Source organism: Miscanthus floridulus, chromosome 15 (assembly GCF_019320115.1).
Source record: "Miscanthus floridulus cultivar M001 chromosome 15, ASM1932011v1, whole genome shotgun sequence".
NCBI classification, from domain to species: Eukaryota; Viridiplantae; Streptophyta; class Magnoliopsida; order Poales; family Poaceae; genus Miscanthus; species Miscanthus floridulus.
In genome coordinates, this window is record NC_089594.1 from 62,044,831 (window position 1) to 62,060,737 (window position 15,907).

General features: G+C 42.3%; 1 protein-coding gene across 1 annotated transcript; it reads left to right on the forward strand.

The window, feature by feature from the left end:
- The first annotated feature begins 1,907 nt into the window (after window positions 1-1,907).
- Window positions 1,908-2,802, forward strand: LOC136508760 (putative glutaredoxin-C14). Its single transcript, XM_066503540.1, has one exon. The coding sequence runs from the start codon at window positions 2,102-2,104 to the stop codon at window positions 2,414-2,416; it is 315 nt and encodes a 104-aa protein (XP_066359637.1). The 5' UTR covers window positions 1,908-2,101; the 3' UTR covers window positions 2,417-2,802.
- Window positions 2,803-15,907: the final 13,105 nt, after the last annotated feature.

The following is a 15,907-nucleotide window of genomic DNA, read 5'->3' on the forward strand; positions in this document are numbered from 1 at the left end:
TCCGGGTTGTTGGCGACGTCGGCCGTCACCTTGCCCTTGTGGGCCAAAGCATATGCCATGAACTGGGAGCAAGGCTCGCCACCATGTGCCGTCGATTGAAAAAAAAAGCAATATGATTAGAAATTATGCAGAATTGAGTGTTAGAATAAAGAAATGAATTCGTGTACCCATCTAGCCACTTATTCTGAGAGGTTGAGATTGCCTTGATGATGTGGTGCGCCCGGCATCAGCAAACGCTGCTCCCACGCGGGGTCACACCACCTGTCCACCATCCGGCGGGTGCGACTGAGGTAGTGCGTGTGTGTGTGAGGGTGCGTGTGAGTGCCGGCGCTTGTTACCAAATTAAGACGCTTTGTCGAGTGCCCGTGATCTGGCACTCGGCAAAGCTGGCGTTTGCCGAGTGCCAGACGTGGGACACTCGGCAAACCCCCTCACCTAGCCCCACACACGCACAGTAGTTTAGGGTTTGAAAATGAAAAAAATGTGTTTGCTGAGTGCCCGTGATCTAGCACACGACAAAGCCTAGACTACTATGCGTGTGTGGGGTAGGGTGAGGGGGTTCGCCGAGTGTCCCACGTTTAGCACTCGGCAAACGTCAGATTTGTCGAGTGCCATATAATGGGCACTCGGCAAACCTATTTTTTCATTTTCCTTCTTTTCCGGGACTTGTTTTTCTCAATTTGTATCGATGTACTTTGAAAATACCTTGTCAAATTGATTCAACAATATATATTTGATTTTTCTAGTAATATTATTCCATTATTTTATACAGTTACAACTCAAATTTAATTTATATCAATTAAAATTCTATAATTGCACTTAATAAATTAAAATTATCAAACAGATCCAAAAAATTACCAAAATTTCACATGAAACAATCTAGGTTCTCTATTGCTTATACAAAAAGTTTTGAAGCCAAACCCCAATTCGACCGTCACTTTGACTCCAAATCTTACAGAATCATTCTTAACGCTACGATTCTTCTTCTGAGATGCTTCGGTTTGTAAACATCGTACGTGACCAATTGTACAAAAACGTCTCAATTTTTTACTACAGCCTCCACATATGATATCATCACATCATGACAAATCTCATGATTTTCAGACTTCGTTTGCTTTTTTTAGAATTTAAAAACGATTCGGCCACACGTTCGTAGTCGTGTTTCCTGAACAAGATGTTTGAAATTTCTTTTCATTTCTCAGGTAAGGCCTCACAATGGACTTAATAACATGAATATCATTTTTCTACTCATTTTTTCTATTATTTGAATCACTTGCGGTTCAAATTTGACTTATACCAAAAAAAATTCCTTGAAATACAATAAATTAATTAAATATAGCAAACAGGTCAAAAAATATACCAAATCTTAACATGGAGTACCACATGTTGTATGTGGAGAGCAGAAAAAGTTTCAAGGTCAGAAAAGAAAAAAAAAACTTGTTTTTTTGCCGAGTGCCAAACAAATACACTCGACAAACATATTTCTTTGCCGAGTGCCAAATATTTACACTCGGCAAACATATTTGTTTGCCAAGTGTATTTGTTTGCTGAGTGTTTCCACTAACGGACACTCGGCAAACGTACCAACGGACGACACACGGACTAACGGTTGTCCACGTGGCGGTCTTTGCCGAGTGCCTAGCTTTTGCCGAGTGTTTTTTTTCTGGTTTGCCGAGTGCTAAACTTTGCCGAGTGTTTTTTTTATCTTTTTTGCCGAGTGCAATTATTTTGCCGAGTGTTTTTTTAAAGCACTCGGCAAATATCTTCTTTACCGAGTGCCCAATATAATGCACTCGGCAAACGTTCTTACAGTTTCCGATAGTGTTTGAAAACCTAACCCGGCCGAGCAGCCTGCAGACTCTATAAAAGGCAGCCACCCCTGTGCTCCCAAACCATCAGTCGTCCATACTCACTACTACTCAATCGATCGATCTCCAAGTCCATCATCCACAGCTAGCAGCAGCTTGTTGACACACAGAAAGACAGAGGAGGCCAAGAGAGATAGAGAAGTCAAGAGAGTGGAACAGAGTGAGAGTTTGCTTGCATTGGATAGCTAGATAGTCAAAAACCAAGGCAAAACCAAAGCAAGGGGAGATTGCTAATGGACCGCGTGATGCAGCTGGCGTCGGAGCGTGCGGTGGTGGTGTTCACGCTGAGCAGCTGCTGCATGTGCCACACGGTGACGCGGCTGATGGCGGACCTGGGAGTGAACGCGCTGGTGCACGAGCTGGACAGCGACCCCAGGGGCAAGGACATGGAGCGCGCCCTGCACAAGATGCTGGGCGGCAGGGGCTCCGCCGTGCCCGCCGTCTTCATCGGCGGCAAGCTCGTCGGTGGCACCAACAGGGTCATGTCGCTCCACCTCGCCTGCGAGCTCGTGCCCATGCTCAAGAGCGCCGGCGCGCTCTGGTTGTAGACACCTGCGGCTGTCTGCTGATGCAGGGCCGCCTACATGCACGGTTGCGCGCGCGGGAAAAATAAATAAAGAGACTAAAACAAGGGCAGGTTAGTGTGTGTGTACGTGTCAATGGCAGGTTTTTTCCGTCCTGTTCTTCTCAGTTCTGACAGGAATAACTAAGGCAAACGGGCTTGCTAGCTTCATGCATGCCTTGTATACGAGCTAGTGATCGAGCGCGAGAGATGGCGGCCTAGCTATGTTTCTTCTTTCTTCTTTTTTGATGTTTCTGTCCAAATAACTTTGCAATGGTGGTGCGTGCATGCGTGTGTACTGATCCATGCATCGCCCTTTTTTCCACGGGCTTATGAATATCATTATATATGTATATCAGAGTTTATAAGTAACCGGTATGTTCGATGACATGTGTTATGAATATAAGTAGCAAAATGGCTGTTTACACTTCCATCACATGCATTATGTATGCATGGTGATACATCTTCGTTTTTAACTTTTTTTTTAAGAAAAAACATGGTTTTTGCTCATCCAAATATAGACGAATACTTATTTGTGTCTCTGTTCTTGCATTTTGCATTGTGTCCGTCCAATAAACTTAGTATAGTACATTAGCAATTCTTCCATCCCAGAAAACTTGATGTATTAGGATTCAAAATTTGTCCAAAAAACTTAATTTTTTTAGTTCTTGGAACTAGGTTGGAACCATATCATATCTTATATTTCTTAATTAGTATAGATCACCTTTAATAAAACTGAAGACACTTCTATCCTAAAAGTCCTAAAACATAAAAAAAAAAATTGGGTTGGAGGGAGTATATCAAAATATACAACTTCTTGGATTTTTTAGAATAACAGACGTCCCATCATGTATTAAATTCAATTTATATCATTGAGTGCTCGGTGCGTTTGACTTTTGGCCCTCAACGAAACAACAAAAAATTGTGGATTCCTCCTTTAGTTTGTTGACGACATGTACATTAATCAACATTACCATAGCATGCTCTTCACTGCCTCTAGAGACCTCATCAACTAATTTCCATTCGCCTCTTGTTGGCGAAAGTCGGCAATGAAAATCCATTAAAAAGTCTGTAAAAATACCTTGATATCTAGGGGCATCCATCGTCCACGCCCGCCACACGTATGCCTGCACCCGCATTGCTGGCTCGTGCCACCGTACTCAGATCCCAGAGGGTCAGGGGGCTCTTGCCCGCACCCATTGCAAGCACCCAACACCGTTTGTGCCTGTTGCCAGCACCCACCGTTTGTGCCTGTTGCCAGCACCCACCACCGCTTGGTTTTAACTTTACCTTTTTCCATGAGGCAAATGCTGTCCACAAAGTGCCATGATGAGGCAAATGTGCGAAGAGCTCAATGAAGACTTGTGGCCGCCTCCCCTTGTGATGGGCTTCCTCTTGACTTGAAGAATCATCCCATGTCTTGATGGTCGTAAGAGCTTCCATTCTTACTCTTCTTGCCTTCTTCATGTCCTTGGGCTTGGTCTTATTTGGACAATCCTCCACAAATTGCCTGATCTCACCGCAACAAAAACAACCCTTTCATTTGTGTTCTTCTTTGGTCGGTGAACATCATGTCTTCAATTATAATGGGCACGGCTTTGGACCGGATCTTGGAAATCATCTTCTTCACTCCGGCTATGATTTGCATGCCTTCTTCATCATCAAAGGAAGAGGTGGAAGCTTCATCTTGATTATCATCATCATCTTCATCTTCATCTTCACTTGAGCCTGTCTCAACTTGTTTGCCCATCTTCTTCATCTTCATGTGCTCATCACATGTGAGAGCAATGCTTTGCTTGCTTGGTGAAGAGGTTTCTCGACCTATCTTACGTGACATTTCAAATGCCACAATCTTGCACTAGTAGAGAAACGACTTTTGATCCACTTCGAAATTTGGCTTTAGTCCCAGTATTTTTTGCGCCCGGGACTAGAGAAACCTTTAGTCCCGGTTGGTAGCTCCAACCGGGACTAAACCTCCCTACCCAACGACTACTGCAGTAGGCTTTTGCTGCAGGGGACCTTTAGTCCCGGTTGGAGCTACCAACCGGGACTAAAGGTTAACTTTTACTCCCGGTTGGTCCCTCCACCAGGAGTAAAAGTCTACTTCCAGCTAGAGGCTCCGTCTAGGATTAGAAATGGACCTTTAGTCCTGGTTGGTGTCTCCAATCGGGACTAAAGGTCCCCTCCTATATACCCCTTCTTCCTCCCTGAGCCCGAGCCACTTCAACCTCAGTGTTTTTGCTTCATCGCCGGTCTCTCTTCTTCCTCATCGCCGGTAATCACAAGATTTCTTCGATTCTTCGGTTCTAAAGGTTACCAACTTTATACTCTCATATTTCATTAGTAGCATATCTCATTTTGTGGACTAGATATATGTGGTTTTTTATGGTGGATTCTTTTTATTTGTAAGCCATTTAAGCTCAAAATCACTTTAAAGTTTGCATATTTGGATGAAGGAAGGTTAAAGTAGTTATTCAAAACTAGTATTCAGCTTTCATTTCTAGCATGCATAGCACACTTCATGGTTTAGAGATATAGATAATTTTAGAGTTTTTTTAATTTTATTTGTTTATAAAATGAGAAATTTATATTATATTAAAAATGAGTATAGAGAGTAGATGACAACTGCTTCCGGGTCCTCGGCCTCTCATCGGGTTACAAAGCGACTGAGGCTGGACCTCCCTCTCATTGCATGCGACAAGTGTGAGGAGAAGATTGTGATGGAGTACCAGGTGAGGAAGGAGTGTCCCAACAAGGGCCGTATCTTCTACAAGTGTCCGGATCGTAATGTGAATTATTTTATCGCATTTGATGATTATGGATAATTTATACTTATTTTTATGATGATTGTGATTAGAGTTCTAATTTTTTGTTTTAATTTCAGTGGGATGGCACTGGATGTTCAGGTTGCTACTGGGAGGAAGAGTATGTTGAACACATGCAAAACTCTCTTGCATAGGCGGCTACGGTGTCTGATGAGGCAGTGATCCTACGGAAGAAGCCCATAGATGTTGAACAAACGCATGATCTATCTGTTTTAGTTGGGGTTGGTCGCGAAATCCTTATGTTGCTGAAGTGCATTTTAGCTTTAGTTTTTTTAGTGGTAGTTGGGATTGTTTACATTGTAGCGAGACTTTCATAAATTAATACCTTGTGTGGTGGCATGCATATCGTATAATTAACTAATTATGTTCTAGGTTTTAATATGGTATGTATGTCATGTAATGCAGATGAGCCGGCATTGGATGTACAATGCTGATCGCCGCTCCCAAGAGTTCATTGAGGGCGTGCATTCTTTCTTACGTGTGGCCGAGGCAAACAAACACGATGGTTTCATGTGCTGCCCATGTGCCATATGTAAGAATTTGAAGGAATATGCTAGCTCAAGGAGTCTTCATTCACACTTGTTGAAGTCGGGTTTCATGCCAAACTATATTTGTTGGACGAAGCACGGAGAAACCGGGGTTGTAATGGAAGAAGGTGAAGAAGAACAATGGGACGGTGATGACATTATTGCTGAATATGGTGCCTTCAATGATACTGCAATGGGGGAAGCTAAAGAAGAGGTAGGGGCAGAAGATGAGCCCGCTGATGATCTTGGTTAGGCCATTCATGACGCACAAAGAGAATGCGAAAGTGAAAAGGAGAAGATCAAGTTCGAGCGCATGCTAGAGGATCACAAGAAATTGCTATACCCAACTTGTGATGCGGGGCAGAAAAAGTTGGGTACCACACTAGAATTGCTGCAATGGAAGGCAAAGAATGGTGTATCTAACAAGGGATTTGGGGAGTTACTAAAAATCCAAAAGAAGATGCTTGCAAAGGATAACGAATTGCCTGCCACTACGTACGAAGCAAAACAGGTAGTCTGCCCTTTAGGATTAGAAATCTAGAAGATACATGCATGTCCTAATGACTGCATCCTCTACCGTGGCGAGAAGTACATGAAGTTAGATGCATGCCCGGTATGTCATGCATCACGGTATAAGATCAGGCGAGATGACCCTGGTGATGTTGAGGGCGAACGTCCCACGAAGAAAATCCCTACTAAGATTATGTGGTATACTCCTATAATACCATGCTTGAATCGTCTGTTCAGAAACAAAGACCATGCAAAGTTGTTGCGATGGCACAAAGAAGACCGTAAGGTAGACAATATGTTGAGACACCCTACTGATGGGTCCCAGTGGAGAGCAATCGATAGAGAATTCCTAGAGTTTGCAAATGACGCAAGAAACTTAAGGTTTGCTTTAAGTACGGATGGTATGAATCCTTTTAGGGAGCAGAGCCATAGTCATAGCACTTGGCATGTTACTCTATGTATCTACAACCTTCCTCCCTAGTTATGCATGAAGCATAAGTTTATTATGATGCCAGTGCTCGTCCAAGGCCCAAGGCAACCTAACAACGACATCGATGTGTACCTGAGGCCACTAGTTGAAGAACTTCTACTTTTGTGGAACAGACCAGGTGTACATGTGTGGGATGAGCACAAACAGGAGCACTTTGACCTACGAACATTGTTGTTCATAATAATCAATGATTGGCCTGTTCTAAGTAATCTTTCAGGACAATCAAACAAGGGATATAATGCATGCACGCACTGTTTCGATGACATTAAAGGTATATTCTTGAAAAAATATCAAAAGGTCGTGTACCTTGGCCATCGTCGATTTCTTCCTGCGAATCACCCCCTAAGAAAGAAAGGCAAGCATTTTAAAGGTAAGGTAGACCATCAGACCAAGCTGGGCAACCAAACTGGTAAGGATGTACTCAATATGGTCAAGGATGTGAAAGTAGTATTTGGAAAGGCACATGGCAGCAAACCTGTTCCGAACGACGTCGACGATCATGCACCCATGTGGAAGAAGTCCATATTTTGGGAGCTACCCTATTGGCAAGTCCTAGAGGTCCGTAGCGCGATCGACGTGATGCACCTAAGGAAGAATCTTTGTGTGAACCTGCTCGGCTTCATGAGTGTGTATGGGAAGCCTAAGGACACACTTGAAGCATGACAGGACCTGTGGTGTTTGAAAGAATGAGACAACCTGCATCTAGAGAAGACAGATGATGGACGCCATTACTTAAGTCCTACCAGCTACACTCTTAGCAAAGAAGAGAAGGAAAGCATGTTTGAATGCATAGCAAGCATCAAGGTACCATCTGGATTCTCCTCGAATATAAAGGGTATAATAAATGTGCCAGAGAAGAAATTCCTAAACTTAAAGTCCCATGACTGCCACGTGCTCATGACGCAATTGCTTCTAGTTGCATTAAGAGGAATTCTACCTCCAAATGTACGTCTAGGCACCGTGAAACTATGTGCATTCCTCAATGCAATTTCTCAGAAGACAATCGATCCAATAGATCTAGCTAAACTATAGAATGATGTGGTTCAATGCCTTTTTAGCTTTGAGTTGGTGTTCCCTCCTTCCTTCTTTAATATCATGACACACCTCCTAGTTCACCTGGTCAAGGGAATTAGCATTCTCGGTCCTGTGTTCCTGCACAACATGTTCCCCTTTGAGAGGTTCATGGGAGTCCTAAAGAAATATGTTCACAACTATGCTCGTCCAGAAGGAAGCATCGCCAAGGGCTATGGAATAGAGGAGGTCATTGAGTTTTGTGTTGACTTTATTCCCGACCTTGACACGATTGGTGTTCCTAAATTGTGACACGAGGGGAGACTAAGTGGAAAGGAGATACTAGGGAAGAAAATATATATTGGTACACAGGACAATTATTTTAGTAAAGCACACTACACAGTTCTACAAAACTCCTCCTTGGTGGATCCGTATATCAAGATACATAAAGCGTTGCTCCGATCCAAGTTTCTAGAGAAGTCTGAAGCTTGGATTATGCATCAGCACATGGAAACTTTCAACGACTGGTTGTGAAAAGAATGTCAGGGTGATAAGAGTATTGATGAGCAACTGTATTTGTTGGCTAGACAGCCATCGTGGCATATCCTCACATATAAAGGGTACGAGATAAATGAGAATACATTTTACACAGTAGCCCAAGATAAAAGGAGCACCAACCAAAATAGTGGTGTCCGCATAGATGCCACTGACCCTAATGGAAATAAGAAAACATATTATGGCCGCATAGAGGAGATATGGGAACTAAACTATGCACCTACTTTTAAGGTACCTTTGTTCAAGTGCCAATGGGTAAAGGCGACTGGAGGCGGGATAGCAGTCGACAACTAGTATGGAATGACAACCATGGACCTCAACAATATTGGGTACAAAGATGAACCATTCGTCCTTGCTAAGGATGTGAATCAAGTGTTCTATGTCAAGGACATGTCTACAAAACCGAAGGGAGGGAAAAACAACAACGACCCAATCAATGAGCCAAAGCGTCACATAGTTCTTTCAGGGAAAAGAAACATTGTCGAAATTGAAGACAAGTCAGACATATCAGAAGATTATGAAAAGGATGACTGAATTCCACCCTTCACAGTGAACAAAGACCCAAGCATCTAGCTAAATGATGAGGACACTCCATGGTTATGGCATGATCATAACCAAGGGATATACATTAAGAAGTTCACTACCGTGCCCGCTTGATATATATAGTGATGTTTAATAGTGTGTATTAGAGGTATTATGTAATAATTGTGAATTCAGAGATGTTTATTAGGTGTTTCCTTTTTTTCTATGTTCAGATTAAATTTGTGTTTGATGGTGGGATTTCCATGTCGCTTTTGGACAATGAGTGATGAAAAAATGAAAAGATTTACGTTAAAATGATGTGAAAACAAATTTCCAATCGAAAACAAAAGTTTTAATGATTTAAATTAAACACTATATTTTTGCATTAATGAAATAGTAAATATTAATGACATTATGTTTCAATACTTATAAGAAAAAACAAAAAACTTTAGGTCACACAATTTTCCTATGTGCAATAAAGCAAAACTAAATCCATATTCTTTTAAAACAATTTTATGCCTTGTATTCAATTTACTGTGCAATTAATAAGACTTTAACATTTTATAGAGAAATATATAAAAAAATGGAGCTTGAAACTAGCGGGAAGCCAAACTACAGCCCACCTTTACTCCCGGGTGGATCAACCACCCGGGACTAAAGGTGGGCTGCATTTTCGTGGCCCACCAAAATCCCCTTTACTCCCGGGCTATGGCTACACCCGGGACTAAAGGTCAGACCTTTAGTCCCGGTTCTAACCATCACCTGGGACTAAAGAACCTTGCCAAGGTGGGCTGCGTTTTCGCGGCCTGCCAAAATCCCCTTTACTCCCGGGCCGTGGCTACACCCGAGACTAAAGGTCATACCTTTAGTCCCGGTTCTAACCATCACCCAGGACTAAAGAACCTTTAGTCCCAGTTCTAACCATCACCTGGGACTACAGGTCTCCCTTTATAAACCACGCCCTTCTCCCTTATCTAGTTCTCTTCCTCTCTATCTTCGCCATGCCGTCGCCTCATCTTCTCCACCAGATCGATCCGATCTAGCAGCGCCGCCGCCCCCAGGCGACCACCCTAGCCTTGCCTCGTCACACGCGCATGTTGTCACCGGCCCCACATGCATGCGCGCTTCTTCTCTAGCCAGCCAGCGCACGCCTCGCTCATCCTCGTCCATCGTTGCCGTAGTCCTCACCGGAGCACGCCCAAGCCTTCCCCACGCTGCCGCACCTTCGAGGACGAGGAGCCCCGGAGCCTTCCTCGCGCTACCTCACTGGAGCGCGCCCAAGCCTTCCCTGGCCTGAGCAATGCCGCAGTGGAGGAGCCGCCCGAGCCGACGCACCGCCGAGGACGAGGAGCCCTAGAGCCATCAATTGGGTCTGTGTTTTGCTCGTTTTGATTTCTTGCGGCTTGACATCAATTGGGTCTGTGTTTGGAAGACGACGACTAGGGCTCATTTGATCTCTTGTATGTGCCTGTTGTATGTGCCTGTTAGTAGCATGAATCATGAATGTACCGTCAAACAAGGCAACCTAAACGACGCTCAGCGCTGGTCAAACCCCATCGGATCGGATCAACAAGCGGCGGCTAACGTGATCTTAGAAGATGTGTGAGGTCATGAGAGCGTGTGTTTTTTCTCAATTTTGTTGAGCAGGTCACTTAGAATTAAATTTTCCATGAAACGCCCGCGAGCTCGACGATGTCGAGCAGGTCACTTAGAATTAATTTTCCCATGAAATGAAATACTTAGAAATCATGCCTTTTATTTTTTAGAATTAATTTTTCCATGAAATGAAATACTTAGAAGATAGTTAGAAAATTGTAGAAAATCCGTACTAGTTGAACTTGCGGACCGTGTTCATCTCGGCTAGCATGTTCTCTGCCGAGCGGTAACGGACATCAAGGGGGAGCTTTGATTCTACAAGGGAGAGCGACAACAGTCGTGGAAGACCGTGTTCCCTTCCTCGTAGAATCAGAGCTCTTTCATGGCCAAGTACGGTGCCGTCTGGTGGAGAAATGCTCGCCGAGATGATCACGTAAGCAAGGTCAACTAGTACAGATGGTTATTTATTTAAACATGTTTTTGAGCTAGAATTTGATGGATATTTGATAACTTCAGACCTACAAATGTCATCTACAAATGTTACTATCCTCGAGGTGGCATGTCCTGTAGGAGTCCATTTTATAGACATAGTTTTTATTTTTTATAGATATATCTAGTGGTGTAAAAGCTAGATGGCTGCCCCGAGAGACAACATAGATGAAGAAATGATGGATATTATCAACACCGGCACTCAATTTGCCGATGGTGACCAGTAGGATGTAGATGACGGGAGTCAATACCTGGCTCTTGAAGATAACCAAGAAAATATTATGTAAGAAAATACTAGCGAGGTATACATATTTATATATATATTTGAATATTATATATATATATTTGAATATCTATCATCTATTATGTGTACACATGATATTTTTTTTAAAGATAGCCCTCTGGATCAACAACCACAACGACAAAAAGCAAAAATATTTGAGGCCCGAAAAAGCTATTGGAGGGGCGCTACATAATATCGGAATTCAATATCGAGACAGGTGAACCACTTCGTCCATATGTAAGGAAATTTGTGCAACACTGTGGGTGCCTTGTAAGGGACAGACTTCCGATCAGTGCCCATAAATAGAAGCAAAAGATCAACGAGCCTCATGTCAGTTTTGTCTCTGATCTTGATAAGAATTTAATTTGGGATGTTATCCTTCAACATTTCACGTTGCAAGCGGATGATTATGATGATATCAACGATGATGAATTGAAGGAGCTAGTTCGAAAGTGGGCTATGAAGAAGATGGCCACACAATTTCAGACTTGGAAGAAATCCCTATACACGAAGTACGTCAAGAAGAACCTAACGCCCAATTTCAATACTAGTGGCCCACTCGTGAAGTTGAGGCCCTATTGGAATGATTTTGTACAGTACAAGACATCGGAAGAGGGTAAGGAATGGGTGAGAAGGAACCAAGAGAATGTCCGACAGAAGGTATACCACCATGGCATGGGATCAGGTGGCTACGCGACTGCCATTCCCAAGTGGGAAAAATGGAAGCGGACATTCTTGCCAAGGGTATCACACCAGAATCACTCAATTGGCCCAAATGCGCGAAGAATTGGGTTTTCGCTCATGGGGAAAGACTGGACCTAGAGACCGGGAAGCTAGTTCATGGCCCAAAACTCAAAAGAGCAACACAAAGATTTTCTTATGCTCTACAAGCTAAAGCTATTGGTGCGTTCAGGCCCAATAGCGAGAAGGATGAACTGACGTATGCCATCAGGACTACTGAACACAGTGGCCGAATGAGAGGTTTAGGACAGAACATTTCTTGGGAGCATGGTTTTCCTAACGACAGAGATACCTACAAAAGCTAGTAGAGAAGGAAGGATGAGGAAGCAGCGCAGATCAGCAGGTTGGAGGAATATGTTCGTGAGTCACGGGAGGTGTTGCTTCAAGCACAGGAGCACGGAAAAGACATGCAAGCTAGAATGCAGGAAGAAATCATAAAGCAAGTGCAAATAGCAATGAGTGCCCAAAGGCAGGCATTAGATCCAGGAATCAACATTAATATTAGCCCCCCCTGATTAGTTGAAAAGCAGCTGCGCTTCCAAGGAGTTGCCAAATCAAGATGACGCAATGCTACGTTTCCCCGTGGATGACATCACTGTACCGTTTACATCATATGAGCTACATATTCCAAAAGGGAATGCCACAATCATGGTGGCTCTCAGTGTTTTTTCTCCTCTAGATCCTACCAAGACACCAAGAATTCATGGGGCAATAATACCACCAGGATATGTTAGCGTCTCAGTGGATAGAGTTAACAAAGGTTTTAGTGATCTGGCTCTTGACATTCCAGGAGGTGATGGGGAGAAGACTCTAGGAGAAGCAGAGAAGACATTCATACTATGGCGCAAGCGCTACATCATTATTTCCGGGGTCTCTAGTCCACCGCTGCTTCCTCAACTGCCAGACAATAGGTGCGGACAAAAGTGAACGAAATAATTTTTTCACTAATTTTCTATTGACATGCATGATTAATAATAACAATTTCTTATACCTAATTATTCTTTTTTGTACTCACACAGCAGGGCCTCCGCCAACCTAAGTCCAATTATTCAATCTCTAGATCATCATAGTGCTCCGGGCAATGATTATGCAATGCCGCCACCGCCGCCACCTCCAACGCCTTCAAGGAGGTCTCCAACAGCTGCCCCGCCTCCTTTCATGACCAAGAAGCAGCCAGCTCCTAAGAGGTCCGCCCCGCAAACGAAGCCATTGGCCCACCAGCCGGCAAAGAAGAAAGCCTCCTCTAATCTAGTTATTCCCCAAAAACTGGCTTACGAGAAAAGTGAAAAGGAATTAAATGCTGCAGTACAAAAAGATGTGAGCAGTTTCTTCAAAAAAATAAGAAAGCAACGAGAAGCGAGGGAGAACCCAGAGAAACCGTACTTCTACCTACCTCCAGATCTTCTAAGAAAAAAGGTGGACCAGAAAAAGCGGGAATCTCAAAAGACCCTGACAAAATCGGACTACGACCGCTCTCTCACCAAGTCATTTGAGGCAGCGCAGAAAAAGACTAGAGCAGGAAAAGGTGTTGCACAACTCGAACAACAATCGCAACAATTAGTCCCCCTCTTGTCATTCGTAATGAATATGGTTCAAACTTAGACGTACTGGACGTCGATTTTGAGGACCTACCTCGGTTTTACGAGGATACCGGTTTAGACCGTGCCCAAGTGCTCGCTGAAGGACCATCTGCTCCAAAAGTGGATCCTTGGAATAAATTTAAACATGGAAAGAGTCTATACAACCCTGAGGCCTTAGATGAACTGGGTACGCAAATGTACCTGCTAAACAAGTGGTACATGATGGCGTGTGAACGGGGAGAGAACTTTGTTTCTGTCAGAGTTAGAAACCAACATTACTTCCGTGGCGATGACGTTATATATGTTAGGTTTTTAGAATTACACCAACTATGCCACCTGGACTATCTCGACAAAAGTCTCATTAGCTACTATTGTCTGTAAGTGTGATTATTTTCTACTATTAAAGTGTGTATATATAAAGCTATATGTATGTATATAAATTATATATCCTTACACTATATTTTATATCTACAAAATATGAGATGACAGAACTCAGAAAGAGAAAGGATAATAATGTTGGTTTCGTTGATCCAAATGTCATATTCAAACACCCTAATCCCCCGCCTCAATGGAAAGCTGAACTCGAGAAAAATCTTATGAGGTTCTTAGTAAACCAACAAAACAGGGACATACTATTCCCCTACAACTTCAAGTGAGTATTAAATAATTAATGTCGATCATATGGACATTTGTTCAATTATTTGCTTACTAGCTAAGCTATCTCCCATATATATATGTTGACTCTAGTTAATGTCGATCATATTTGTGTATAAAAACATATGCAACAATCACTGGATATTGATGGTCATCGATATGGCCAATAGTAGGTTGAGCATCTTAGACTCGTTAAGAAAAAAGCAAACAGAGTACCAAGACATAATAAATATTATCCAAAGGTAATTTGGTCTCTCTAGCAACTATATATACCCCGATTTCTTAACTGCAACAATTATTAAAGGTCAAATTAATTTTTTATTTTATTGGGCGCAGTGTTTGGAAAAGTTTCATTGAGGAACACCACATGAAATATTGCAAAGCGCCACTGGATGTAATCGCACACAAAGTAAGTACTAGCTATATTTATATATATATATATATATATATATAAATATATATATATATAAATATATATATATATAAATATATATATATATATATAATTCAATTAATACCATGCATGCTTTTAATTCACCGGATCTTTTTTCTCGTAAAAGTGGGTTCTGAGGCAAGAACAGGGGGAACAACTACTGCGGATACTATGTTTGCGAGGTCATCATGGCGTACGTAAAAAAAACTCCTGAAGAGACCCTCAAAGTACGTTATATAAATATATTCATATATTCATAATTTCTTTTATTGCTCATATATATAAGTAATCACGTGACCAACACACATATATATATATATTAATACTTTTCTTTAACTTTTATTGAAGACTCTATGGTTGAAGGAAAAAGTCATATAACGTGACCAACTGAAAGCAATTCAAGAGACCATAGTAGGATTTCTTAATGACCAGATCTTAAACCCCGCCGGCGAGTTCTACAATGACGTGAACGAAACATGGAAACCAAACCAGATAGAGTGAATTTGTTATCCCAACGATATGATAGAATATACAATATAAGCTTTATTTGTAATATGTATATACATATTATATGTACATAAAATAACGTACAATATCTGTATATGCATGTAATATATATATTAGTTTCATACTTTAGTTTGTATAAAATGTTCGAACATTATAAGCGTATAGAATACGTATATTATTAGCAGCGTAGAATGCGTATTTGAAAACCAAAACGAATCATCAATTGAAAATAGAAATAAAAAATAAAGAAAAAAAGAAAATCTTTAGTCCCGGTTGGTACCAACCGGGACTAAAGGGGCGGCCCACGTGGCTAGGCCGGGAGGTCTCTTTAGCCCCGGTTGGTATTACCAACCGGGACTAAAGGTCCACCTTTAGTCCCGGACGCGAAACCGGGACTAAAGGAAGGGCCCTTTAGTCCCGGATTCGTGCTCTCGGTTGGGAAACCGAGACTGAAGGAGTTTTTCAACCAGGAGTACAGCTCGTTTTTGTACTAGTGTTGCCAACGACAAGTGTGGGGGTCATTGTGCTCAAGCCCTCCATGTTATGGAGGATGGTGATGATGGAGACATATTTGTCATGGGGTAGCGCCAAGATGAACTTCCTCACCACATCTGTGTCACTCACCTTGGTCAAACCTATTGCATTGAGCTCACTCACGATTAGATTCAAACTTGAATACAAAAAAAAAAAAAAAAATTCAACCAACTGGAAGGAAGAAGCCCCCTAGGCATTGAAATAAGCAGGTGTACCACAA